This window comes from Pelophylax lessonae (genome assembly GCF_965119305.1).
Source record: "Pelophylax lessonae genome assembly, chromosome: 2".
Lineage (NCBI taxonomy): Eukaryota > Metazoa > Chordata > Amphibia > Anura > Ranidae > Pelophylax > Pelophylax lessonae.
In genome coordinates, this window is record NC_138769.1 from 163,482,354 (window position 1) to 163,509,687 (window position 27,334).

Below are 27,334 nucleotides of genomic sequence, written 5' to 3' on the forward strand. Positions count from 1 at the left end.
TTTGCCAAACAACACAATTGCTAAATTATGTCTTGGCTATCTGACCGGCTTACAGACAAGCAAACATGTTATATCATACAATCACTCTTTTGTGCTTTCTCAGATGTGCGCAGACCAGTGCTGCTTTGGAGGAACATTAGTCTATCAGCTGGGGAAATCCATCTTGGGCAAAACACTATTCTTTTTGAAATATATTACCTGATATGACTGCTGGGATCTGAAGATAAATATTAGACATCACAATCATCTAACAGTCATATTGAAATAAGACAACTTGGGCAACTGTCTCGTAGTATACCTGCGGGTTTGCACAGTGAAGTGAACCTGTTCTCCCAAGATGCAGACAAGGTCGCATTCTAAAGAATCGCTCACTGCTGCCTTCTACTACAAATCTGGCATCTTCTAGAATAGCCAGAATAATCCACACTTGGCTGGCAGAATTGATGCAGCACCTGAAAGGGAGGGATGTGAGGGTAATCCTGGAACATTGTTGAATCCCTATAGCCTCTTAGGCTGTTTGGAGTTAATCCTTGGTTGGCGGATGCTTTTTGTGAGCTTTTAAATTATACAGAGCGTCTAAATTAAAATATATTTTCAATATGGTGTCTGGGGATAATAAACTGTCTCTAAGAGGCCAGGCAGGGCTTACCAATAGTTTTGCTTTATTCACAAGACCAAAAAAGTGAAGTTCTGGGAAGTAACCCATTTGAGTAATTGCAGCCAGCAAGTTTACAACACATAATTTCATTGAGAGACTGTAGTTCTCTAGATTTGGAGTTAGGAAAGCCACATCAATGGTCTTCCAGAAACTAGAGAAAGTTAGACTTTGAGGTCTTCTTCCAGCTGTTTAGTCATATTTGGGAAATGTGCAATCACTGGAACTCCTTTTTAAAAGACACCATCACAATTTGCCTGTTTATAATATATGGCTTGTGCTTTTGCGTTAATGTGGTATTAATGATGGCATTGCGGCTATCGATTTTGTAGATAACCTTTTGGCATATGTTCCAAATCTCTAACACATCAACACTCTCTAAAGCAAATCTGTAGCATATGATGCTGGATCACGGCAACGTAGAACAAACTGGAATATTGCGGAAATCTGCTTTACCATTTAAATTTCTGCTGGTATTGGTGAGCATTCAACAGTAAAAAAGTCAGTGGTTTGTGGTTTTTATTTTTTGTCATTGACACCATAGTAGTAAGTAATACAGAGTTGGGATCTCTTAACTCTGCAATTATTCACTGTTACTGCACTTATTTCTACTTTCAGGTGGGCAACTGGGGGTTGAATCACCAAATGGCTTCTTTTATCTTCTGAAGACTTCAGTTACAACTCCACCAGTGATAACTTTTTTTTTTACTAGACTCCATATTATTGCTGGATTCTACATCATGGTGAATCTAAGGATGGTGGGGAGGGGGGAGTAACCACGCCATCACGCCACACCACGTGTTCCGCACTGTAGACGGTCACGTTCAGTACACTTGGAACCATTGTTTATGCCCAGTTCCTTCCATTTGCCATGTAAGTTAGTTTCTTTTTTAATAAAGTTTTTTCAAAAGGAATAACGTTTTTTTAAAAGGATAATGCACTATTGGCACTTTATATCTTTTGTTATGGGGAAGCTACATTAGAGTACAGTATCGCCAGCCACATCGGTGAGTTGGATATGGTGGAGTGGAGAAACATTCAGCCCACGCATTGAAGCTACCATTGGAGTGGTTTATGCCTACCCTTACATACTTCTGGTAAGAAGTTTGCACTACCACCGAGGTGTCACCTCACTTGATTTCATTTGTTCATGTGTGGAAAGTGCCTATTTACCAATAAGGCTCACTGTTAAGCCCCCGTAGGTCGCCTTCCATAGAGAAGCTGTGGACCCGTTCTAATAGGAGCGAAACAAGTCGCTCCGACTTAGAAAAAGGGTCCGGAGCTTCTTTGGGGCGACCTGCATTGACTTCAATGTTATGAAGTCCGTGACGGCCGCTCCGTGGTCGCGGTGCGAGCAGCGCGCCGCGACATGTGAGGTCGCCCCGGGAAGTAGCATCGCCCCAGTGTGAACGGGGCCTTAGTGTTATCTGGTAAGAGGCTATTTCTTCTATTTCACCCTCACATATCAGTCTAAGATTAGCAAGATCGAAGATCCACTATTGATGGAAGCTTGATCTTTGGCTATTTGAGATTATCTGGATCAATTGGAGGACTTTATATATATTTTTTCACGATTGTTATAAATTATATGTTTTTGCATAAAGAATTTTCACGTATGGTTTTTCCCACTGTATGAAGATCACCATAATATTTGGGTCATCCCAGATGTCATATGTTTAATATTTATGATTGTGTTGAGCGCACTATACCTTTTTTCATATGGTACCATATTACAGTTTTGTATTGGCTCTGGCTGGTAAAGTGAATCTGAAATACTAGTGAAGACCTGGCTTCCAGAGAGAGATTAAAAGCCAGCATGGAATTCAGCTTGGTAGCTGCCTTATATGGCTTAAAGTGTACAGTATATCCATATGTCCAGCAAAATCTTTTATCATCATTTTTTTTTTTTTTTAGTTTCGGATAGATTGGAGGCATATTAGAACCCCTTTTTGTAATTTTACTGAGAGATCCCTCATATCCTGTCATGGTGAGAATGTTTTCACCAGACACAAAGTAGTAAAACATCTGTAACAGGGACAGGTGTTGAAAAAAGCTCAGCAGTTTCATATGTGTATGTACTGTATACAGTCAGGTCTATAGATATATTGGGACATTGACACAATTCTAATCTTTTTGGCTCTATACACCACCACAATGGATTTGAAATGAAACAAACAAGGTGGGCGTTAACTGCAGACTTTCTGCTTTAATTCGAGGGTATTTACATCCAAATAAGGTGAACGGTGTACGAGTTACAACAGTTTGTAAATGTGCCTCCCACTTTTTAAGGGACCAAAAGTAATGGGACAATTTGCTGCTCAGCTGTTCCATGACCAGGTGTGTGTTATTCCCTCATTATCCCATTTACAAGGAGCAGATAAAAGGTCCAGAGTTAATTTCAAGTGTGCTATTTGGATTTGGAATCTGTTGCTGTCAACTCTCAATATGAGATCCAAAGAGCTGTCACTATCAGCGAGCCATCATTAGGCTGAAAAAACAAAACAAACCCATCAGAGAGATAGCAAAAACATTAGGTGTGGCCAAATCAACTGTTTGGAACATCCTTAAAAAGAAAGAACGCACCGGTGACTCAGCAACACCAAAAGACCCGGAAGACCACGGAAAACAACTGTGGTGGATGACCGAAAAAATTATTTCCCTGGGGAAGAAAACACCTTTCACAACAGTTGGCCAGATCAAGAACACTCTCCAGGAGGTAGGTGTATGTGTGTCAAAGTAAACAATCAAGAGGGTTCACCACAAGATGTAAACCATTGGTGAGCCTCAAAAACAGGAAGTCCAGATTAGAGTTTGCCAAACAACATCTAAAAAGCCTTCACAGTTCTGGAACAACATCCTATGGACAGATGAGACCAAGATCAACTTTTACCAGAGTGATGGGAAGAGAAGAGTATGGAGAAGGAAAGGAACTGCTTATGATCCAAAGCATACCACCTAATCAGTGAAGCATGGTGGTGGTAGTGTCATGGCGTGGGCATGTATGGCTGCCAATGGAACTGGTTCTCTTGTATTTATTGATGATGTGACTGCTGACAAAAGCAGCAGGATCAATTCTGAAGTGTTTCGGGCAATATTATCTGCTCATATTCAGCCAAATGGTTCAGAACTCATTGGACGGGGCTTCACAGTGCAGATGGACAATGACATTGAGGATTTGCAACCCCAGTATTAAAAAGTGAAAGTTTGATTTATGATTGTTAATCTGTCCCATTACTTTTGGTCCCTTAAAAAGTGGGAGGCACATATACAAACTGTTGTAATTCCTACACCATTCACCTGATTTGGATGTAAATACCCTCAAATTAAAGCTGAATGTCTGCAGTTAAAGGACATAAGCAGTTCCTTTCCTTCTCCATACTCTTCCCTTCCCATCACTCTGGTAAAAGTTGATCTTGGTCTCATCTGTGCATAGGATGTTGTTCCAGAACTGTGAAGGCTTTTTAGATGTTGTTTGGCAAACTCTAATCTGGCCTTCCTGTTTTTGAGGCTCACCAATGGTTTACATCTTGTGGTGAACCCTCTGTATTCACTCTGGTGAAGTCTTCTCTTGATTGTTGACTTTGACACACATACACCTACCTCCTGGAGAGTGTTCTTGATCTGGCCAACTGTTGTGAAAGGTGTTTTCTTCCCCAGGGAAAGAATTTTTTCGGTCAACCACCACAGTTGTTTTCCGTGGTCTTCCGGGTCTTTTGGTGTTGCTGAGCTCACCGGTGCGTTCTTTCTTTTTAAGGATGTCCCAAACAGTTGATTTGGCCACACCTAATGTTTTTGCTATCTCTCTGATGGGTTTGTTTTGTTTTTTCAGCCTAATGATGACTTGCTTCACTGATAGTGACAGCTCTTTGGATCTCATATTGAGAGTTGACAGCAACAGTTTCCAAATGTAAATAGCACACTTGAAATTAACTCTGGACCTTTTATCTGCTCCTTGTAAATGGGATAATGAGGGAATAACACACACCTGGCCATGGAACAGCTGAGCAGCCAATTGTCCCATTACTTTTGGTCCCTTAAAAAGTGGGAGGCACATTTACAAACTGTTGTAACTCGTACACCGTTCACCTTATTTGGATGTAAATACCCTCAAATTAAAGCAGAAAGTCTGCAGTTAAAGCCCACCTTGTTTGTTTCATTTCAAATCCATTGTGGTGGTGTATAAAGCCAAAAAGATTGGAATTGTGTCGATGCCCCAATATTTATGGACCTGACTGTATGTGTGTGTGCGCATATATATATATATATACACATACACACTATATTGTAAAAAGTATTAAACTCCTGCCTTTACACGCACATGAACTTTCATGGCATCCCAGTCTTGATCCATATGGTTCAATATTGAGTTGTGATCACCCCTGCAGCTATAACAGCTTCAACTCTTCTGGGAAAGCTGTCCACAAGGTTTAGGGGTGTGTCTATGGGAATGTCTTTATGGACTTTGCGTTGTGCACTGGTCCAAATCATTTGGTGGAGGGGGGGTTAAGGTATGGGGTTGTTTTTCCAGGGGTTGGGCTTGGCCCCTTAGTTCGAGTGAAGGAAACGCTTAGGGCATCAGTATACCAAGACATTTTGGACAATTTCATGCTCCCAATTATGTGGGCACAGTTTGGGGATGGCCCTTTCCTGTTCCAACATGACTGTGCACCAGTGCACAAAGCAAGGTCCATAAAGACATGGATGAGCAAGATTGGGGTGGAGGAACTTGATTGGCCTGCACAAAGTCCAGCCGAAGTCCAGGTCCTCAACCCGAAAGAACACCTTTAGGGTGAATTAGAGTGCAGATTTTTGGGATGAATTAGAGTGCAGACTGCAAGCCAGGCCTTCTCGTCAACAACATTAGCGCCTGACCTCAGAAATGTGCTACTGGAAGAATTGTCAAACATTCCCATAGACACACTCCTAAACGTTGTGGACAGCCTTCCCAAATGAGTTGAAGCTGGTAAAGCTGCAAAAGGTGGGCCAACTCAATACTGAACCCTACAGATTAAGACTGGGATGCCATGAAAGTTCATGTGCGTGTAAAGGCAGGCGTCCCAATACTTTTGGTAATATAGTGTGTGTGTATATATGTATGTATGTATATATATATATATATATATATGCCTTTTTTTTAGCGGGAACGTGGGGGAACACAGTCCCAGCACCTCCAGAATGGAATGTATGTAACGGCAAAAATGCTAGGGTGTGCTGGAGAGTCTATTGATGCTGGCTGCTGGGGAATCTGTTGTTGCTAAAGGGGATCTAGTTTTGCGAAGGAAGAGGGTGATTTGTTGCTGGGGAGTTTTTCTGCTGCTCATGGGGGATCTGTCGTGGCTGGGGGGGTCCTATGTTACTGGGGGGGTCATTCGGTGCTGGGAGGGATGTACTGTTGAGGAGGGGGGGGTCTTTGTCGCTGGCTGCTGGAGGGTCTATTTATGCTGGCTACTGGGGAATGTATTGTTACTGGAGGGGATATGTTGTGGCCTGAGAGGTCTATTGTTGATGGTAGGGGATCTATTGTTACTGGGGTGGGTCTTATGTCGCAGAGGGTCAATAGTTCTTGGGAGGGATGTACTGTTAAGTGAGGGATTTAACGTAGCCGGCTGCTGGAGGGTCTATTGATGGTGGCTGTTAGAAATCCATTGTTGCTGGGGTGGTCTATTGTGTCCATTGTTCCTAGACCAATTTTACTGCCTTTCTTGTTATCATTACCAAATTCCATACAAAATGCTTGCACCACAAAATGTTACTCGGTTCTGTATTTTCTAAAAGGGTTGGTACTGGATGGTGGGTAGGGGTGGAGTCAAGGGGTGAACCGGAATGGAGGAATTCCTGCACCTACTCCCTGTAAAAAAAAAAAAAAAAGCCCTGTGTGTATATGTGTGTGTGTATATATACAGTGGGTACGGAAAGTATTCAGACCCCCTTAAATGTTTCACTCTTTGTTATATTGCAGCCATTTGCTAAAATCATTTAAGTTCATTCTTCTTCCTCATGAATGTACACATAGCACCCCATACTGACAGAAAAACACAGAATTGTTGACATTGTTGCAGATTTATTAAAAAAGAAAAACTGAAATATCACATGGTCCTAAGTATTCAGACCCTTTGCTCAGTATTTAGTAGAAGCCCCCTTTTGATCTAATACAGCCAGGAGTCTTTTTGGGAAAGATGCAACAAGTCTTTCACACCTGGATTTGGGGATCCTCTCCAGTTCTGTCAGGTTGGATGGTAAACGTTGGTGGACAGCCATTTTTAGGTCTCTCCAGAGATGCTCAATTGGGTTTAAGTCAGGGCTCTGGCTGGGCCATTCAAGAAAAGTCACGGAGTTGTTGTGAAGCCACTCCTTTGTTATTTTAGCTGTGTGCTTAGGGTCATTGTCTTGTTGGAAGGTAAACCTTCGGCCCAGTCTGAGGTCCAGAGCACTCTGGAGAAGGTTTTTGTCCAGGATATCCCTGTACTTGGCCGCATTCATCTTTCCCTCGATTGCAACCAGTCGTCCTGTTCCTGCAGCTGAAAAACACCCCCACAGCATGATGCTGCCACCACCATGCTTCACTGTTGGGACTGTATTGGACAGGTGATTAGTAGTGCCTGGTTTTCTCCACACAAACCGCTTAGAATTAAGGTCAAAAAGTTCTATTTTGGTCTCATCAGACCAGAGAATCTTATTTCTCACCATCTTGGAGTCCTTCAGGTGTTTTTTTTTAGCAAACTCCATGCGGGCTTTCATGTGTCTTACACTGAGGAGAGGCTTCCGTCGGGCCACTCTGCCATAAAGCCCCGACTGGTGGAGGGCTGCAGTGATGGTTGACTTTCTACAACCTGACTGCATCTCTGGAGCTCAGCCACAGTGATCTTTGGGTTCTTCTTTACCTCACTCACCAAGGCTCTTCTCCCCCGATAGCTCAGTTTGGCCGGACGGCCAGCTCTAGGAAGGGTTCTGGTCGTCCCAAACGTCTTCCATTTGAGGATTATGGAGGCCACTGTGCTCTTAGGAACCTTAAGTGCAGCAGAAATCTTTTTGTAACCTTGGCCAAATCTGTGCCTTGCCACAATTCTGTCTCTGAGCTCTTCAGGCAGTTCCTTTGACCTCATGATTCTCATTTGCTCTGACATGCATTGTGATCTGGAAGGTCTTTTATAGACAGGTGTGTGGCTTTCCTAATCAAGTCCAATCAGTATAATCAAACACAGCTGGACTCAAATGAAGGTGTAGAACCATCTCAAGGATGATCAGAAGAAATGGAAAGCACCGGAGTTAAATATATGAGTGTCACAGCAAAGGGTCTGAATACTTAGGACCATGTGATATTTCAGTTTTTCTTTTTTAATAAATCTGCAACAATGTCAACAATTCTGTGTTTTTCTGTCAGTATGGGGTGCTATGTGTACATTCATGAGGAAGAAGAATGAACTTAAATGATTTTAGCAAATGGCTGCAATATAACAAAGAGTGAAAAATTGAAGGGGGTCTGAATACTTTCCGTACCCACTGTATATATATATATATATATATATATATATATATACACAAACCTTTTCCTCTCTGTTGTTTTGGGCAACGATACCCTAGCACAGGGGTCTTCAAACTATGGCCCTCCAGTTGTTCGGGAACTACAATTCCCATCATGTTTTACAATGCCTCATGGGATGTGTAGTTCTGCAACAGCTGGAGGGCCATAGTTTGAGGATCCCTGCACCTTGCCTATTGAAAACACCCTTGGATTCTAAGCAAGTCTGCTCTGAAGATCAAGGCTTAATTTCAGATATATTAAGCTGTTATAGGCTACTGGGACTTGTTGCACATAGCTATAAATGTTAATAGCTTTTATGCCTCATCCAGCTTTTTAGGCTTACACACCATGACTATCTAAGAGCTTTTATATTACATTATAGACTCTGGTCTGTGTCACTGCTGCCTGGTGCACCTGTTCTCCACCAGAGGGAGTATTCATTTTGTCTTGCCACAGAGGCTTAACTGATGGTGTGAAATATTAAAGTTTAGCCATAAAAGTATTTAATATGCGGATTACTTGTCAGTTCATTTGTCTTTCTTACTATATATGAACTGTTTAGTGATTGAATACTCATTTTACAATTTTTTTTTTTTTTTTTAAATTTGGAGAAAAGATTTTATAGAATGTCATATATTTTTTTTTCTGTTCAAGAGACCACACCTTTGGCAAATCAGCAAAACCAGTGTCCCAGCCAGGACTGCGCTACAGCCACCAGCAGTCACTATAAAGGCATTTTTCATTCTTTTGTGTTGTAGTGAAAATTTCCAAATTCCATCTAAAACTATGAGAATGTTCTGCATTAGTGCAGCTGACACGAAAGGGCTGGAATGGTAGAGCCATTCCTCAGCAATTGTTTAAATGTAATAATCTTTCTTCATGATTTCAGGAAAATATGAATATTATACTCCCAAGTCCAATTTAAAGATTCATAACTGGAAAGAAATGCATGCTAATAATGCTAGATATGGGGCCAACATACAGGTTATGGGTGTGGGAATGTGATATGAAGGAACAGTTAATGAGCTTATATCAATATGCATGCACTTAATATAGCCAGCAGTGGTACTAAGTGATGGGCCCTAATAAAACACAATTTCATTTGGCTGCTTGTCTTACAAGGTTGAACTGATGGCACGCATTCCACTAAGGCTTCATCCTCCAAGCATTTGTTAAGTATATATGCTGTATATACTTGAGTATAAGCCGACTTTTTCAGCACGTTTTTTATGCTGAAAAAGACCCCGCGGCTCATACTCGAGTGAGGGTCCCACTTATCTGTTCTCCGGTGCAGTGTGCAGGCGCTGCTGCCGCTCGGGAATGTCTGTACACATTCGGCTATTCCCGGACAGACGGCGCATGCGCGGTGACGTGTTGGCGCCGGGCGGCGCCTTTTTTAAATGTAAGGCGCCTCACCGAAAAGGTAAGTGAGACTCCTCCACAGTCCCTGCATCTCCTCAGGAGATGCAGTGCTGTGGGCATGTACAGGAGATTCTCCTGTACCATGTCTGCAGCACTGCATCTCCTGTACAATGCCCACAGCCCTGCATCTCCTGTACCATGCCTGTACCATCTCCTGTACCATGTCTGTACCATCTCCTGTACCATGCCCACAGCCCTGCATCTCCTCAGGAGATTCTCCTGTACCATGCCCACTGCACTGCATCTCCTGTACTATGCCCGCAGCCCTGCATCTCCTGTACCATGCCCACAGCCCTGCATCTCCTGTACTATATTCGCAGCCCCTGCACCATGCCAGCAGCCCCTGTTTTGGGTCTCGTGGTGGTCTAGTTGGGTCCAGTAGCTGCTACATATCCCACCCTAGGCTTATACTTGAGTCAATACGTTTTCCCAGTTTTTTGTGGTAAAATTAGGCGCTTCGGCTTATATTCGGGTCGGCTTATACTCGAGTATATACGGTAATTAGAAAGTACAGCAGGGCACATGTATAATCTTGCATTCTGACCTTTTTAATTACTGCTCAAATCACTGCATGGACTATCCCATAGGTCGGCAACCTGCGGCTCCGGAGCCGCATTCGGGTCTTTTGAACCTTTGCCGCGGCTCCGGGCGGATGCTAGCGAGGGGAGGAGGCGCACTGTGCGCCCCAACACTCCCCACTGTGGCGCTGTACTGGCTGTGACGTTGCGTGGGGGGCAGTGCGTGCGTTAGTCACGCACTGTCCCAACGTCACCTTCCCGCCCGCTGTCAGAGAGAAGGGCAGCGGCACACATGCAGGTCTAGTCGAGGAGGAAGAAGACGTCCGTCCAGACTCCCGTCAGCAGCAGCACGCCAGGCACCAGTGTGAGGTAAGTGAAGTGATGCCTCGGGGGGGGGGCCCACACACTGCATTGAAGGGGGCACGCACGTACGCTGGTCTCTGCATTGAAAGGGGCATGTATGCTGGTCACTACATTGTAAGGGGCATGTATGCTGGTCACTTCATTGTAAGGGGCATATATGCTGGTCACTACATTGAAAGGGGCATGTATGCTGGTCACTACATTGTAAGGGGCATGTATGCTGGTCACTACATTGTAAGGGGCATGTATGCTGGTCACTACATTGAAAGGGAAATTTATGCTGGTCACTACATTGTAAGGGGCATGTACACTGGTCACTACATTGTAAGGGGCATGTACGCTGGTCACTACATTGAAAGGGACATGTATGCTGGTCACTACATTGAAAGGGACATGTATGCTGGTCACTACATTGAAAGGGGGCATGTATGCTGGTCACTACATTGAAAGGGGGCATGTATGCTGGTCACTACATTGAAAGGGGCATGTATGCTGGTCACTACATTGAAAGGGGGCATGTATGCTGGTCATTACATTGAAAGAGGGCATATATGCAGTGTTATATTTTTTTTAAATGTCACAATGGTTTTGCGTCTCCCAGTTTTTTTTTTCCTTCGTAAATGGGTCCAAGTGGCTCTTTTTGTTTTAAAGGTTGCAGACCCCTGGTCTATCCATTACAACTCAGGACTTCTGACAGGAGGACTTCTGTAACACATGAAAACACAGGAAACACAGCATGATGCATTGCGGCGCTAATCATTTTGGCATACCAAAGCATTTGATACAGTGCAATGCTCGTGCTTTGTAAACGTGCCATACCGAAGAGATGTGAGCCAAATGGGTGTTGTGGTGCAGTGCGTTAGAAAAATTATGCAATTCTGGTTTAAGTGCTTTGTGGAGCTTTGTCAGCTCAGGTCCAATGAACAAATGTTTCATTTACAACCCCAATTCCAAAAAAGTTGGGATGCTGTGTAAAATTTACATCCATTTACACCCATCTGTCTATACGGATAAAATCCCAATTAGTCAGACCGAAAAAAGATACAAGTCCATCCAGCAAAACCAATAAAAAACAAAAAAGAAGACACAACCATACAATCTTATATACACAATCCTATACACACCGTTGATCCAAAGAAAGACGAAAAACCCCAGAAAACCATGATCCAATTTGCTACAGCAGGAGAAAAAAATTCCTTCCTGATCACCCGAGAGGCAATCGGATATTCCCTGGATCAACTTTACCTATAAATATTAAATAAACAAATGGACCTTCTGATCAAGTTCACCTGAAAAACTGACAGGCGGACCTGATCGGAAAGGCCCAGTGAAAGGAGACTTAGATGCCCTTTTTCTACCCAATTATGTTACTTACCTGTTGTCAATTAACCTAATTTCTTTCCAGCTCTTCTTTGTTAGCACTACATACTTTGCCAGCTTTTTGTTGCCTTGTCTCAACTTTTTTGAGATGTGTTGCTGCCATCAAATTTCAAAATGAAGTTATTTTTTTCTTAAAATGGTACTGCCTGTAAGCTCATATGCCTGTAAACTCGTGAAAAAGCCATAGTGTGCATAGACACATTGGCTAACATGGAGGGTAGTTTCCAGGCAGAAAAAAATGGGAGCTCAAGAGAGCTGTAAGAGCTGGTTCTTTGAGTTTCTTTAAGATGCAGTATTCATGAGCCCTGTATGGATTCCAGCACATCGCTAGTTTATTGTCTATCTTATACATTGGGTCATAATGTGTTGCTGTCCAGAATGCAGGCTTGGATAGACCATGCAGTGATCAATGGCCAGTATGCCAATATACAGTAAGTATTCATACAAATATTACTTTTTGCTGTGGTACTAATATGCAAATGGCCACACTAATGATAGTTTTTGTGTAAGTAAACTTTTGGCAGTACAATAAATACTATCCTCACAGCATGGAAAGGAATCTTTGACATAGCGATGTAGAAAAATAATATCCTAATCAAACAGTGCAGATACAGGCTGGATATTCATAGACCCTGGGTTATAGACTGTTACCTTCAGGTGATGGACTCTGGCAAATAATTTGCTGGACTAGGGCAATGGATAATCAACAGGATGACTTACAAACATTGCCTTCCTCCCTACTTGTTTGTGTTGATGCCCTAGAACAAGCCATAACACAAATTTCTGCAATGGTTTATTTGTGTCCATGTGTGCAAAATCATATGGCTAAACACCTAGACAGCTGAAGCTGCCTGTAAAACATGCCTCATCGGTATGCCTTTCGAAGGATGCACTTGCTTTTGATGATGCACATGAGGAAGAACTGTTTTTCCACAAAAGAAGCCTCCAAACCTTCCTTCTTGGGGCCTTTTACCTCTGTACAAAGAACGCAGCACCGAACTTCTTAGGCTTCATCTTCAAAGCCAGAATTCAGCCCTTCCTTTCAGTGCCAGATTCCGAACACAAAAGGGTTGATTTACTGAAACTTGAGAGTACAAAATCTGGTGCATGCTAGCCAATCAGCTTTTAGCTTCAACTTGTTCAATTAGGCTTTACAACCTTGAAACTGATTGGTTTCTGTGCAGAGCTGGTCCAGTTTTATTAAGTCAACCCCAAAGTCCACCAAATCTACCCCAAAGACTTCTTCTCATTGAAAAGGTACATCTTTTGCAGTTTGCATTCCTCTGAGTCACAAATGTCCCAGAGCTATTTTTTCTGGTCCCCTTGGAGGACAGGTTCAAAGGATTATATTCAAACCTGTTCATAGTACCAAAATCGAAGGGTTCATGCAGCATTTTTAGTGTTAACCTGTGGTTACATCACTTTTACACCTAATAGATTATATACATGTAGAAGCTATTGGGATTTGAGCACAGGTATATATTTGCATAATAGGTATATATTTGCATAATATTGCACATTGCAGGCCAGCTTAAACATGTATTGCAATGTATGTGAGCTAAAAAAAAAAAATCCCTGTTTTTGTATTGCAAAGTTTGCTAAAAAGGGTATATAGTAATGTTCAGAGGGTTCATCCAGAACACCCCTTTAGCACCTGATGGATTATATACGTAGATGTATATGTAGAAGCCATTGTGATTTGAGCACAGGTATATCTTACTTCTACTTATTATGGACCTACCCCAATCAAAGGTTTTCCTTCTGGCAAACAAACTTACCTCTCTAAAATCAAATGCTCAAGCCTAAAGGGCCATACACGCTATAAGATTTTCTGAAGACTTTTTCCTTCAGATTTACCTTTTCTATGTAGTGCAAGGGCCTGCCAGATTGCATAGAAATTGAAAGTGTTTAGGTTTGACCTCATATTATCTGGTTTTGGTAAATCTAAAGGAAAAAGTCTTCAGAAAATCTTATAGTTTGTATGGCCCATTAAGATCAAAAAGACATCCCTCAGTGAGATTCTTCATGAAGGTCAATGGCCTTATGATAGACTCAATGGAGGCAGTTCCTTTCATTATTTTTCCACTAAAGGCCTTTTCATCACAACATTATTTTGGTCTTAAACAAGCACATTCCTTCTCTCAATGTTTCTATTCTTCTCTCCAGTCAAGCAAGGAATTCCTTAACCTGATGGATTTACTAGTTATGTGAAGATACCTAATATTAATGAGAAAAAATATATAATTTAGGTACTTTAACAAAATTTATGTATGTGTCACATTTCCCTTTTTTTTAACTTTAGGCGGAAAAATTGACATGCAAGCCATACCCATGTTTGTATAACCCTGACTTATAACATGGAATCAAAAAGTAAGAGCCTGCAACAAGTGAGGGAAAAGGTTGCCTCAGCACACAAGGATTGTTCCCCAGCTGAAAAGCTGCAGTTCTACAACCATTGGGCCACCCAGTATGAAGAGGTAAGAACTGCAATCATTTATACCCTCAATACCATTTATACCACCACCACATCTTTACTAAACCAGATACCTGTGTGGCTGACTGTATCTTATATTGTGGTCTCCCAACTCAAGGCATTGGGATCTACGTGATTGTGTCACCTTCAGACCAGCATCTTAATCTAGGATATAGATGCTAAACCTGGATGATGCCTGAATGAAGATTGTGGTGCCCTTCCCCAGAAAATACTAGATGAAATTTGCATTGTACATTTATAGTACAGTCTTTAAAATATATTAAATACCTGTAATTAATACAGTGACACGTTACGTAGCATGCTTGAAAAAGTATATTTTATGGCAGATACGCTTTCAGTTGTCCTATTTACCCCGAGGATGTCCATGGCTCTAAATCTACAATACTTTTTAGTGACACAAGGGAAGTTTAAATGGGTGTTATTATGTATCTTAATTTAAATTCTCCTTTCAGCTGCAGTGTTGCTTCTTTAGAACTTATTATCTTAGTGCAGCTAGAATTTCTGCTCTGTATCCTCTTATAAGGCAAACACCTTTCCAAGGTGACAACTCGGCTATTACTTGGTAGTATCGATGAAGATGGCCTGGTAAGACAGATGGCCACCCACCGTGTAAGCAGGTCAGTATTTCTTGAACAGAATCATTTTGAGATGCGGTTAGCAGGTTCTGTAGTGTAAACATGAAGAATGATAAACTGGATATCTCAAGTGGTTGCTATTCTTCATTTTCTTCCTGTGTCTCTTCTGGATTGAGGACAACACAGGACAAATAATCTGCTACTTGATCTAACTTTCATGGCCTTTAGCGAATGTAAAAGTTGTACTTAAACAACCTGTCTGACCATCTATGTATGCAAAAAGAATGGTGGCCAGACCTTGATGATGATAGCAAGCAAGTTGTAGTTTGGTGATCAGTTCTCAAGGTAAACTTTTTTCCATAGAGAAAGTGATGCCACTGTTCACATTCCCATAGACAGGCCAATGCCTATCGTTCTATAGAATATTTCTTTCTTAGCTAAGAAATAAGTTCAAGAAGCAAAAACAGTATGTTCCTCCTCCTCCTTATGAATGTTTGATAAAAATTCACCTAAAGCAATAGTAGAGGTATTACAGGAAACAAATGGTGCATTTGGTGAAAAATGGGCAAGTGTTGGTGCAGGTGCTATACAGTGTTTAAAGGCACATACAGCCTTGGAGCAGGCTTATTTCCTCTGCCATTCTGTATTCTTTTTGAGTACAGCATGCAAAGGTGTTCTGATTTCAGCATAGGTAGCTACAACCCTTAGATAATAGTTTTTAATAATCGTTTTTACCCAGTGATGAGAGTCTGTGACCTACAAAGTCAACCTCATTGGCACAAAAACACTTTTTATTTGTTTAGGGTTTGTTTAGGGTAAGGTTGTATTCCATCAGACTGTGAAAAAAACTTAAGTAAGGATCAAATTATATTCCTCCAGAGAGAGTGCATGGATAAGTATATCACCCAAGTGTAGCACCCTACAGGGTAGGTGCTAGGTAAAAGTATAGTGGGCCTTGGCTGCCTAACAGCAGGGCCATAATTTCAGCTGGGCTGTCATGTCTCCCAGGTGTGTCTGCTGAAAGGGGAGTCTCCCTACTGGCTCCATGAGAGGATTCTTATTGGGCAGTGGAGGAAATCAAATCAGAGACACATTCAGGCCTGTATCTACCCCAGAAGGCAGATTCTGCCGCAGAGGATTCTGAAAGTGGGTATATGTTTGAGGGGAACGCATGACACAAGGTCTTTGGCGGGAAGCAGAGTCCCAGGAGGGAGAGTACGGCTGTCTCTCCTCCTGTCAGAAGGATCGGGTGTCTCGGGTGGCTGCCTGGGAATCCAGAGAATGCTGAGTTGAGCTGCAGAGGGGATCCAGTGTGCCGAGGACCAGTGGAGGAAGAGGGGTTCAGTTCCAGGAAAGCCTGCCAAGGTTGTGAGTACTGTGAACTGCCCTTAGGTGTCTGCCAAGAGTAGAGGGGACCACTCCAGAGAAGGTTCCAGGGATCCAGGAGTCAGCTAACTGTAAAGGGGGTGCCTAGTCAGAGGACACTGAAGTGTTAGAGGGGGTACCTAGTCAGAGGAACCTGAAGTCTAAAGGGAGCGCCAGCGGTTGGGCCCTGAAGAGCTAATGTGTACAGTGTGTAGTGTACAGTGTTAAGAGTTGCAGCGGCACAAGCAGTGACAAGGAGCTACCTCAGTCAGTGAAGGGCTGACGGGGGCTGTTCAGTAGTGATGTCGCGAACCTAAAATTCGCCGTTCGCGAACGGCGAACGCGAACATCGGCAAATGTTCGCGAACCGGCGAACCGGGCGAACCGCCATAGACTTCAATAGGCAGGCGAATTTTAAAACACACAGGGACTCTTTCTGGCCACAATAGTGATGGAAAAGTTGTTTCAAGGGGACTAACACCTGGACTGTGGCATGCCGGAGAGGGATCACGCAAAAAAAAGTTCTTAAAAATTATAATTTTTTGATAGAGAGCCAATTATTGGAAAAATTAAAAAAAAATAAAAATAAAAAATTTCTTTGGATTTAGCATCTGGGGGGTCTAAAAAGTGTACCTGTGAAGTTTCAGCTCTGTAGCATGTCCAGAACCCCTAAAAAACAGCATTTGTCTTATATTTTCAGGAATATGGCTTCTCTGCGGCTGGCTTTTTCTCTTGCAGGCATTTATCGGGCATTTTTTTAGGCAGGCATGTCATTTTTTGTATTTAGTGTCTGGGGGGTCTAAAAAGTGTACCTGTCAAGTTTCAGCTCTGTAGCATGTCCAGAACCCCTAAAAAACAGCATTTTTATTATATTTTCAGTAATACGGCTTCTCTGCGGCTGGCTTTTTCTCTTGCAGGCATTTATCGGGCATTTTTTTAGGCAGGCATGTCATTTTTTGTATTTAGTGTCTGGGGGGTCTAAAAAGTGTACCTGTCAAGTTTCAGCTCTGTAGCATGTCCAGAACCCCTAAAAAACAGCATTTTTCTTATATTTTCAGGAATACGGGTTCTCTGCGGCTGGCTTTTTCTCTTGCAGGCATTTAGCGGGCATTTTTTTAGGCAGGCATGTCATTTTTTGTATTTAGTGTCTGGGGGGTCTAAAAAGTGTACCTGTGAAGTTTCAGCTCTGTAGCATGTCCAGAACCCCTAAAAAAACAGCATTTGTCTTATATTTTCAGGAATATGGCTTCTCTGCGGCTGGCTTTTTCTCTTGCAGGCATTTATCGGGCATTTTTTTAGGCAGGCATGTCATTTTTTGTATTTAGTGTCTGGGGGGTCTAAAAAGTGTACCTGTCAAGTTTCAGCTCTGTAGCATGTCCAGAACCCCTAAAAAACAGCATTTTTCTTATATTTTCAGGAATATGGCTTCTCTGCGGCTGGCTTTTTCTCTTGCAGGCATTTAGCGGGCATTTTTTTAGGCAGGCATGTAATTTTTTGTATTTAGTGTCTGGGGGGTCTAAAAAGTGTACCTGTCAAGTTTCAGCTCTGTAGCATGTCCAGAACCCCTAAAAAACAGCATTTTTCTTATATTTTCAGGAATATGGCTTCTCTGCGGCTGGCTTTTTCTCTTGCAGGCATTTAGCGGGCATTTTTTTAGGCAGGCATGTAATTTTTTGTATTTAGTGTCTGGGGGGTCTAAAAAGTGTACCTGTCAAGTTTCAGCTCTGTAGCATGTCCAGAACCCCTAAAAAACAGCATTTTTCTTATATTTTCAGGAATACGGCTTCTCTGCGGCTGGCTTTTTCTCTTGCAGGCATATATATCAGTGGTGGGTGGGCAGTGGCACAGTACACTCTCTGTGGACCTGACAGCAGTCGCTGGCACCCAGGCAACTGCAATTTAAAAAATATATATATATTTTTTTACTTTGCAAGCTGCTGTGCCACTTTATATATCAGTGGTGGGTGGGCAGTGGCACAGTACACTCTCTGTGGACCTGACAGCAGTCACTGGCACCCAGGCAACTGCAATTTAAAAAATATATATATATTTTTTTACTTTGCAAGCTGCTGTGCCACCTTATATATCAGTGGTGGGTGGGCACACAGTGGCACTGCAGTGGGCACAGTACACTCTGTGGACCTGACAGTAACTGGCAGCCCAGGCAACTGCAATAATAAAAAATATTTTTTTTTTTCAATTTATTGCAACAAGATGCTGTGCCACCGTATATATATCAGTGGTGGGCAGTGCACTGCAGTGGGTACAGTGCACTCTGTGGACCTGACACAGCACTCACTGCAATTATGACAGAGGGAAAAAAAAATATTTTTTAAAATGCAAGGTACTGTGCCTGTGCCACCCGAAATGAGTGTGGTGTGCACACAGTACAGTCTGTGGTGGGTCTGTGGCCTCTCACACACAGCGGGCAGGCAACTGCAGTGTACAATAGATATATATAGATATATATATAAGGAAAAAACTCTATTACCTTACCAGCCCTTAACCACTTAAGCCCCGGAGGATTTGGCTGCTAAACGACCAGAGGGCATTTTGCGATTCGGCACTGCGTGACTTTAACGGACAATTGCGCGGTCGTGCGACGCTGTACCGAAACGAATTTGGCGTCCTTTTTTTCCCACAAACAGAGCTTTCTTTTGGTGGTATTTGATCACCTGTGCGATTTTTTGATCACGCGCTATAAACAAAAAAAGAGCGTAAATTTTGCAAAAATAGCAATATTTTTCCCTTTTTTTTATATGAAATTCCCCCAAAAAAAAATGTAAAAATCAAAATTTTTTAATATTTTCGGCCAATTTGTTTTATGCTACCTATGTTTGGTAAAAAAAATCGCAAAAAGCGTATTTTGATTGGTTTGCGCAAAAGTTATTGCGTTTACTAACAAAGGGAAAGATTTTTGTCATTTTTGTTGTTTTTTTTTTTAACGCGTAATGGCGGCGATCTGCGATTTTTTTTGCGGTACTGCGACATTGCGGCGGACAGATCGGACCCTTGACTGACATTTTTGACACTTTTGGGGTTACCAGTGACATTTCTACAGTAATCAGTGCTATACATATGCACTGTTACTGTAAAAATGCACTGGTAGTGAAGGGGTTAACTTTATTTGAGAGGGAGGGGCTGTGTGTGTCCCTAGGGGCGTGATTCTAACTGTGATTGGCTGTGGCTTCAACTGTATGAGGAGTGATCAATGGATCTACATAGTAGATCCATGTGATCAGCTCTCATACAGAGAGGAGAATGACAGGCAGCTTGTTTACACAAGCTGCCTGACTATCTCCCTCTCCCCCGCCGATCGCAGAGTGGCCGGCGGCGATCGGGTCCGCCGGTCACGCGCGCGGGGGGGTCCGTGACCACGCGGGAGCGGGAGCGCGCCTCCGGCGGCGCGCGCTCGCTCCCTAAACCCTCACAGGCGAGCGACGTAGACCTACGTCACTTTGCCTGTGAGGGGCTGACCGCCCACGTAGATAGTCGTGCGGCGGTCGGCAAGTGGTTAAAAGGGCTTTTGGGGACACTATATATATATATATATATATATATATATATATATATATGTATATATATAAATAAAAAAAATCCTCAATTACCAGCCCTTAAAAGGGCTTTTGGGGACACTAGATAGATATAGATATATATATATATATATATATATAAGAAGAAACAACTCAATTACCAGCCCTTAAAAGGGCTTTTGGGGACGCTAGGTATATATATATATATATATATATATATATATATATATATATATAAAAAAAAAAAAACACAAATACCAGCCCTTAGAAGGGCTTTTTGGGGTGCTGATATTACAGCAGTAGTGGACCAAGAACACTGCAAGACCAGGAACACTGACTAACTGTCCCTAGCTTAACAGCAGCAGCAGCAGCAGCAGCAGCAGCAGCAGCTCTCCCTACTCTCACTACACACACTGCTTCAGAATGATCTAAGATGGATGCTGCCCTTGCTTATTTATAGGAGGTGGGAGGGTGTGGGAGGGAGGTATGCTGATTGGCTGGAAATGTGTCTGCTGACTGTAAAGTTCAGGGTCAAAGTTTGCCTCAATGATGTCTTATGGGGGGCGGACCGAACATCGCATATGTTCGCCGGCAGTGGCGAACGCGAACATGCTAAGTTCGCCGGGAACTGTTCGCCGGCGAACAGTTCTATACATCTCTACTGTTCAGTGACTTTTGAGCTAAATTGAGTGTCAGGAGTCAAGTGTTCAACAGTCCAGGATCTTCTGAGTTAAAAAAATAAGTTAAAGTCAAGGCTCCAAACGTCAGGAAGCGCTGGTCGGCATTCAGCTGGCGTCAAGACAGCGCCAACGGGCATTTTTGTATAAAGTCCCAGTTAACCTAGTTGAGCCAGAGGAGTATCCCACTTGTTCCCTTCTTCCGTCCCCAAAATACAATAAACAAAACCAACCAAACATGCCGGAGTGGTCATTTTCTCAACTCTCACACTTGGGTTCACAACTTAAATGTGTTGGAAGTGTCTCCGGTAACAATGGCAGACCCACATCAGGCTCAAGGCCTGGAAATATTGTTACACAAGTAAATTGTTACACCTGGTATTCCTGCAAAAACAGTGACCATTATTTTTTTTGGAAACATCTCAGAGCCATCTGCATAGTGTAAAAGGCATGCTTTGAAAACAGTCCCAGATACCTAAAGAAAGCTGTTGTTATTGCACATGATTAGAGATGAGTAGGGTTGAGCGAACACCTAGATGTCCGTGTTCGACGGGTTCGGCCGAACTTTAAAAAAAAGTCCGGGTCCGTGTCCCGGACTTTTACCGAACTTTTCCCGGACACCGAACCCCATTGAAGTCAATGGGGACCCGAACTTTAAGGCACTAAAATGGCTCTAAAACACCAAAGGAAAGGGCTAGAGTGCTGCAAATGGCAGCAAAACGTAATTAAGAGCATGGCAAGTGCTCTGCAAACAAATGTGGATAGGGAAATAACTTAAAACAACAAAAAAAAAACAGAAAAATAAAACAATGTTCTTCTTCATCTCTGAAGGACGAGGCCCATATGGAGTAGGAGGGAGGTTGAGGTGGTGGTGGATGTGGCGGTGACATAGGCGTGCGCACAGGGTGTGCTGGGTGTGCCTGGGCACACCCTAATCACCTAGGGCACATAGCATTGCCAGTGAGGAGATGGGAAAGATCTCCCTGGGACCTGCTCTGCTCTATTTCTCCTTGCCTACAGGTACATGGCCCCGATACATTACTCTCCCTGCTGGCAAACACATGCATGTGTATTTCAACTTTGGGGTGCACACCTTAATGCAATAGGCTGCGCACACCTATGGGCGGTGTAGGTGGAAGCGGCGGTGGAGGAGGACCAGGGCCGGATTAACAGCATCATGGGCTTGGTGCTGAGGATTTTGAAGGGCCTTAAGGGCCGTGCCTTGCCATGCACCCAGAGGAGGAAGGGTGCAGCCATGCATGCCTAATTCAACATGGGATGCTGTCTCTGAAGCCCATAAACACATCCATGCATCGCCAACTGTCCCTCCTTGTCCGGCCTTCACGCTGTGTGGGGAGGTTCTGAGGGTGCTGCCTGGGGAAGCGAGCATAGAAGCCAGACTTCTGTGTTTACAAGTGACAGAAGAGCGGTAACAGTGAATATGGCCAACCCGGGGCCTATATAAAAGGTAGGGGCCTGGAGCTGCAGCTCCAATAGCCCCTACATTAATCTGGCCCTGAGGAGGAGGACGAGGTAGCCAACACTGCTTCTTTTCAAAAATTTTAAATGAGGGTACACCCCAAAAGAGTGAGAAAGAGCAAAAATGGAACAATGGGTGGGTAAGGTCGGTATCCATTGCTATTCTGCATAAGGTACGGAAAAGTCCCGTGGGATCCATGCCTGGTTCATTTTAATGAACGTGAGCTTGTCCACATTGTCTCTGGACAGGCGGCTGCGCTTGTCTGTTATAACGCCCCCAGCCGTGCTAAATACCCGTTCAGATAATACACTGGCTGCAGGGCACGCCAGCACCTCCAAGGCGTAAAGGGCAAGCTCAAGCCATGTGCCCAATTTGGAGACCCAGAAGTTGAAGGGGGCAGACCCGTCATTCACTACATGTAGGCGTGTGCACACATACTGCTCCACCATGTTGGTAAAATGCTGCCTCCTGCTAAGACGTTCCATCTGAGCTGCTGGTGCTGCTGTTTGTTGTGGCGTGCTGACAAAGCTTTTCCACATTTCGGCCATGCTAACCCTGCCTTCTGAGGTGCTGGCGGTGCCCTGGTTGCGTTGGCGACCTCCTCCTCCTCCTCCTCTGCCTTGTGCTTCCACTGTGGCCCCGCTGTCAGATGGGAATGCCAGCAGCATGGCGTCTACCAGCGTGCGCTTGTACTCGCGCATCTTGCGATCGCGCTCCAGTGAGTGAATTAAGGACGGTACGTTGTCCTTGTAACGGGGATCCAGCAGCGTGGCCACCCAGTAATCAGCACAAGTTAGAATGTGGGCAACTCGGCGGTCGTTGTGGAGACACTGCAGCATGTAATCGCTCATGTGTGCCAGGCTGCCCAGAGGCAACGAAAGGCTGTCCTCTGTGGGAGGTGTATCGTCCGTGTCCTCTGTATCCCCCCAGCCACGCACCAGTGATGGCCATGAGCTGGCCTGGGTGCCACCCTGCTGTGAACATGGTTCCATCTCCTCCTCCAGCTCCTCCTCCTCCTCATCCTCCTCATCCTCCAGAACTGTGCCCCTGCTGGACAATTGCGTCCCTGGCGTTTGCGTGTGCAGGAACCCACCCTCGGAGCCCCTTGCGAATGACTGCCCTGAAAGCCTTGGAAATGTTACCTCTTCATCCTCCTCCTCCTCCTCATCCTGTGCCACATCCTCTTCCATCATCGCCCGAATTGTTTTTTCAAGGAGGCATAGAAGTGGGATAGTTAAGCTGAGAACGGCGTCATTGCCACTGGCCATGTTGGTGGAGTACTCAAAACAGCGCAACAAGGCACACAGGTCTCGCATGGAGGCCCAGTTAAATTAAATAGCGGAATAGAAAATATGATCCAAAAAAAGTGTATGTATATCACACGTACACAACCACACTGGGCCCCAATTACTATTGTTTGTACCCCTAAAAGGCTAGATGAGGAGTAGGGGGGGTATGGAACAGGCAGCACCCTCAAACCTTCAGAAGTATGAGATGAACCCCAACAACTTGGAAAGGTGGATCTCTCTCACACGTACCGACACAGACTATCCCCCAATTTAACTGATCCCCAAAGGTTTTTGATTAAATAGCGGAATAGAAAATATGATCCAAAAAAAGTGTATGTATATCACACGTACACAACCACACTAGGCCCCAATTACTATTGTTTGTACCCCTAAAAGGCTAGATGAGGAGTAGGGGGGGTATGGAACAGGCAGCACCCTCAAACCTTCAGAAGTATGAGATGAACCCCAACAACTTGGAAAGGTGGATCTCTCTCACACGTACCAACACAGACTATCCCCCAATTTAACTGATCCCCAAAGGTTTTTGATTAAATAGCGGAATAGAAAATATGATCCCAAAAAAGTGTATGTATATCACACGTACACAACCACACTAGGCCCCAATTACTATTGTTTGTACCCCTAAAAGGCTAGGAGTAGGGGGAGTATGGAACAGGCAGCACCCTCAAACCTTCAGAAGTATGAGATGAACCCCAACAACTTGGAAAGGTGGATCTCTCTCACACGTACCAACACAGACTATCCCCCAATTTAACTGATCCCCAAAGGTTTTTGATTAAATAGCGGAATAGAAAATATGATCCAAAAAAAGTGTATGTATATCACACGTACACAACCACACTAGGCCCCAATTACTATTGTTTGTACCCCTAAAAGGCTAGGAGTAGGGGGAGTATGGAACAGGCAGCACCCTCAAACCTTCAGAAGTATGAGATGAACCCCAACAACTTGGAAAGGTGGATCTCTCTCACACGTACCAACACAGACTATCCCCCAATTTAACTGATCCCCAAAGGTTTTTGATTAAATAGCGGAATAGAAAATATGATCCCAAAAAAGTGTATGTATATCACACGTACACAACCACACTAGGCCCCAATTACTATTGTTTGTACCCCTAAAAGGCTAGGAGTAGGGGGAGTATGGAACAGGCAGCACCCTCAAACCTTCAGAAGTATGAGATGAACCCCAACAACTTGGAAAGGTGGATCTCTCTCACACGTACCAACACAGACTATCCCCCAATTTAACTGATCCCCAAAGGTTTTTGATTAAATAGCGGAATAGAAAATATGATCCCAAAAAAGTGTATGTATATCACACGTACACAACCACACTAGGCCCCAATTACTATTGTTTGTACCCCTAAAAGGCTAGGAGTAGGGGGAGTATGGAACAGGCAGCACCCTCAAACCTTCAGAAGTATGAGATGAACCCCAACAACTTGGAAAGGTGGATCTCTCTCACACGTACCAACACAGACTATCCCCCAATTTAACTGATCCCCAAAGGTTTTTGATTAAATAGCGGAATAGAAAATATGATCCCAAAAAAGTGTATGTATATCACACGTACACAACCACACTAGGCCCCAATTACTATTGTTTGTACCCCTAAAAGGCTAGGAGTAGGGGGAGTATGGAACAGGCAGCACCCTCAAACCTTCAGAAGTATGAGATGAACCCCAACAACTTGGAAAGGTGGATCTCTCTCACACGTACCAACACAGACTATCCCCCAATTTAACTGATCCCCAAAGGTTTTTGATTAAATAGCGGAATAGAAAATATGATCCCAAAAAAGTGTATGTATATCACACGTACACAACCACACTAGGCCCCAATTACTATTGTTTGTACCCCTAAAAGGCTAGGAGTAGGGGGAGTATGGAACAGGCAGCACCCTCAAACCTTCAGAAGTATGAGATGAACCCCAACAACTTGGAAAGGTGGATCTCTCTCACACGTACCAACACAGACTATCCCCCAATTTAACTGATCCCCAAAGGTTTTTGATTAAATAGCGGAATAGAAAATATGATCCCAAAAAAGTGTATGTATATCACACGTACACAACCACACTAGGCCCCAATTACTATTGTTTGTACCCCTAAAAGGCTAGATGAGGAGTAGGGGGAGTATGGAACAGGCAGCACCCTCAAACCTTCAGAAGTATGAGATTGTGTTCACTGTACCCCACAAAGATTGAGTTCACTGCACCCCACAATGATTGTGTTCACTGCACCCCACAAAGATTGTGTTCACTGCACCTCACAAAGATTGTGTTCACTGTACCCCCCAAAGATTGTGTTCACTGCACCCCACAAAGATTCTGTTCACTGTACCCCACAAAGATTGTGTTCACTGCACCCCAAAAAGATTGTGTTCACTGCACCCCAAAAAGGATGTTGTTCACTGCACCCCAAAAAGGATGTTGTTCACTCCACCCCAAAAAGATTGTGTTCACTGCACCCCACAAAGATTGTGTTCACTGCACCCCAAAAAGATTGTGTTCACTGCACCCCAAAAATGATTTTGTTCACTGCACCCCAAAAAGGATTTTGTTCACTGCACCCCAAAAAGGATGTTGTTCACTCCACCCCAAAAAGATTGTGTTCACTGCACCCCAAAAAGATTGTGTTCACTGCACCCCACAAAGGATTTTGTTCACTGCACCCCAAAAAGATTGTGTTCACTGCACCCCAAAAAGGATGTTGTTCACTGCACCCCAAAAAGGATTTTGTTCACTGCACCCCAAAAAGATTGTGTTCACTGCACCCCACAAAGGATTTTGTTCACTGCACCCCACAAAGATTGTGTTCACTGCACACCAAAAAGGATTGTGTTCACTGCACCCCAAAAAGATTTTGTTCACTGCACCCCAAAAAGATTGTGTTCACTGCAGCCCAAAAAGATTGTGTTCACTGCAGCCCAAAAAGATTGTGTTCACTGCAGCCCAAAAAGATTGTGTTCACTGCAGCTCACACACAGAAAAATGGATGTGGATCACTGACACCTGCCTATCTCCAATCCCACACCACACAGCAATATCGATTGTAGTTTGTAGAACACAGTTTCCCTAAAATTCAGCAGACTCTGTCCCTAACAGGATTGAGAAGAGATCGTAGATCAGGATTGAGTGCAGACCCCACCCCCCACACAGCAATATCGATTGTAGTTTGTAGAAGACACTGACCCTATAATTCAGCAGACTCTATCCCTAAAATGCCTACAACTCGCCCTGCCTAAACACTCCGACCTGTCCCTCAATTCTATCCGGACACAAATGGTTTTTTCCTGCCTATCTTTCCCTAATCAGCAGCCAGCACATTGATGTGTGCTCTGTCCCTGAATCTAAGCAGCATAATGACGCCGCTGCGGCTGCCTCGAACTTATAAAGACTTGGTCACATGCTTCAGACGGCCAATCACAGCTACTGAGACATTTGCAGGCATGGCTGGGATGGCTTAAGGCACACCAGTTAAACGATTGTTGATTGGCTGTTGAAAGCCCGCCATGAAAAGAGCGCCAAAGCATGCAAAACCCGGAAATAAAACGACCGAACACGGATTTTTACCCGAACATACAGTAAAGTGTCCGTGTCCGTGTTCGGGTACAAAAAATCCAATTATTCGGTACGAACACGAATAATACAGTCCGTGTTCGCTCAACACTAGAGATGAGAAATGTGCCTTATACCCTTCCTAATTCCATATTACTGGCTTCCTGCACAGCGATTTCCATGTGGCACGACAAATCCACAAGTCTTTGCAAAGTAAAGTTATCTAGCTCCATAGCAGCCTTTCCCTCAGTTTTGGGTTTGTAGTCTTTTAAAGCTGGTGTCTAATCGGCTTCAAATCTGCAGAGTGCTGCTAGCTAATAAAGCTACATTCACACAAGCAGCCGTGGGTGCCCACCTGAGCATCAGTAGGTTCTTGCCAGTGGAGCTACACACTGTCCAAATCAATGGCTGGAACCCGCTGCTGTTGGCATGTAATCACTCATCCAAGTGTTTACTTGTGAATACATCCTCCACTTCTG

The 27,334-nt window shown here is 43.7% G+C and overlaps 1 protein-coding gene across 2 annotated transcripts in view; it reads left to right on the top strand.

Annotated features, from left to right (window-relative positions):
- Positions 1-27,334, top strand: part of METTL27 (methyltransferase like 27) — a 115,278-nt gene that overhangs the window by 25,858 nt on the left and 62,086 nt on the right. For both annotated transcript variants that reach the window (XM_082245086.1, XM_082245085.1), the window contains exon 2: positions 14,163-14,337. In XM_082245086.1, the coding sequence (XP_082101212.1) occupies positions 14,218-14,337 (120 nt within the window). In that variant the 5' untranslated portion in view covers positions 14,163-14,217. The remainder of the gene's footprint in view (positions 1-14,162; positions 14,338-27,334) is intronic.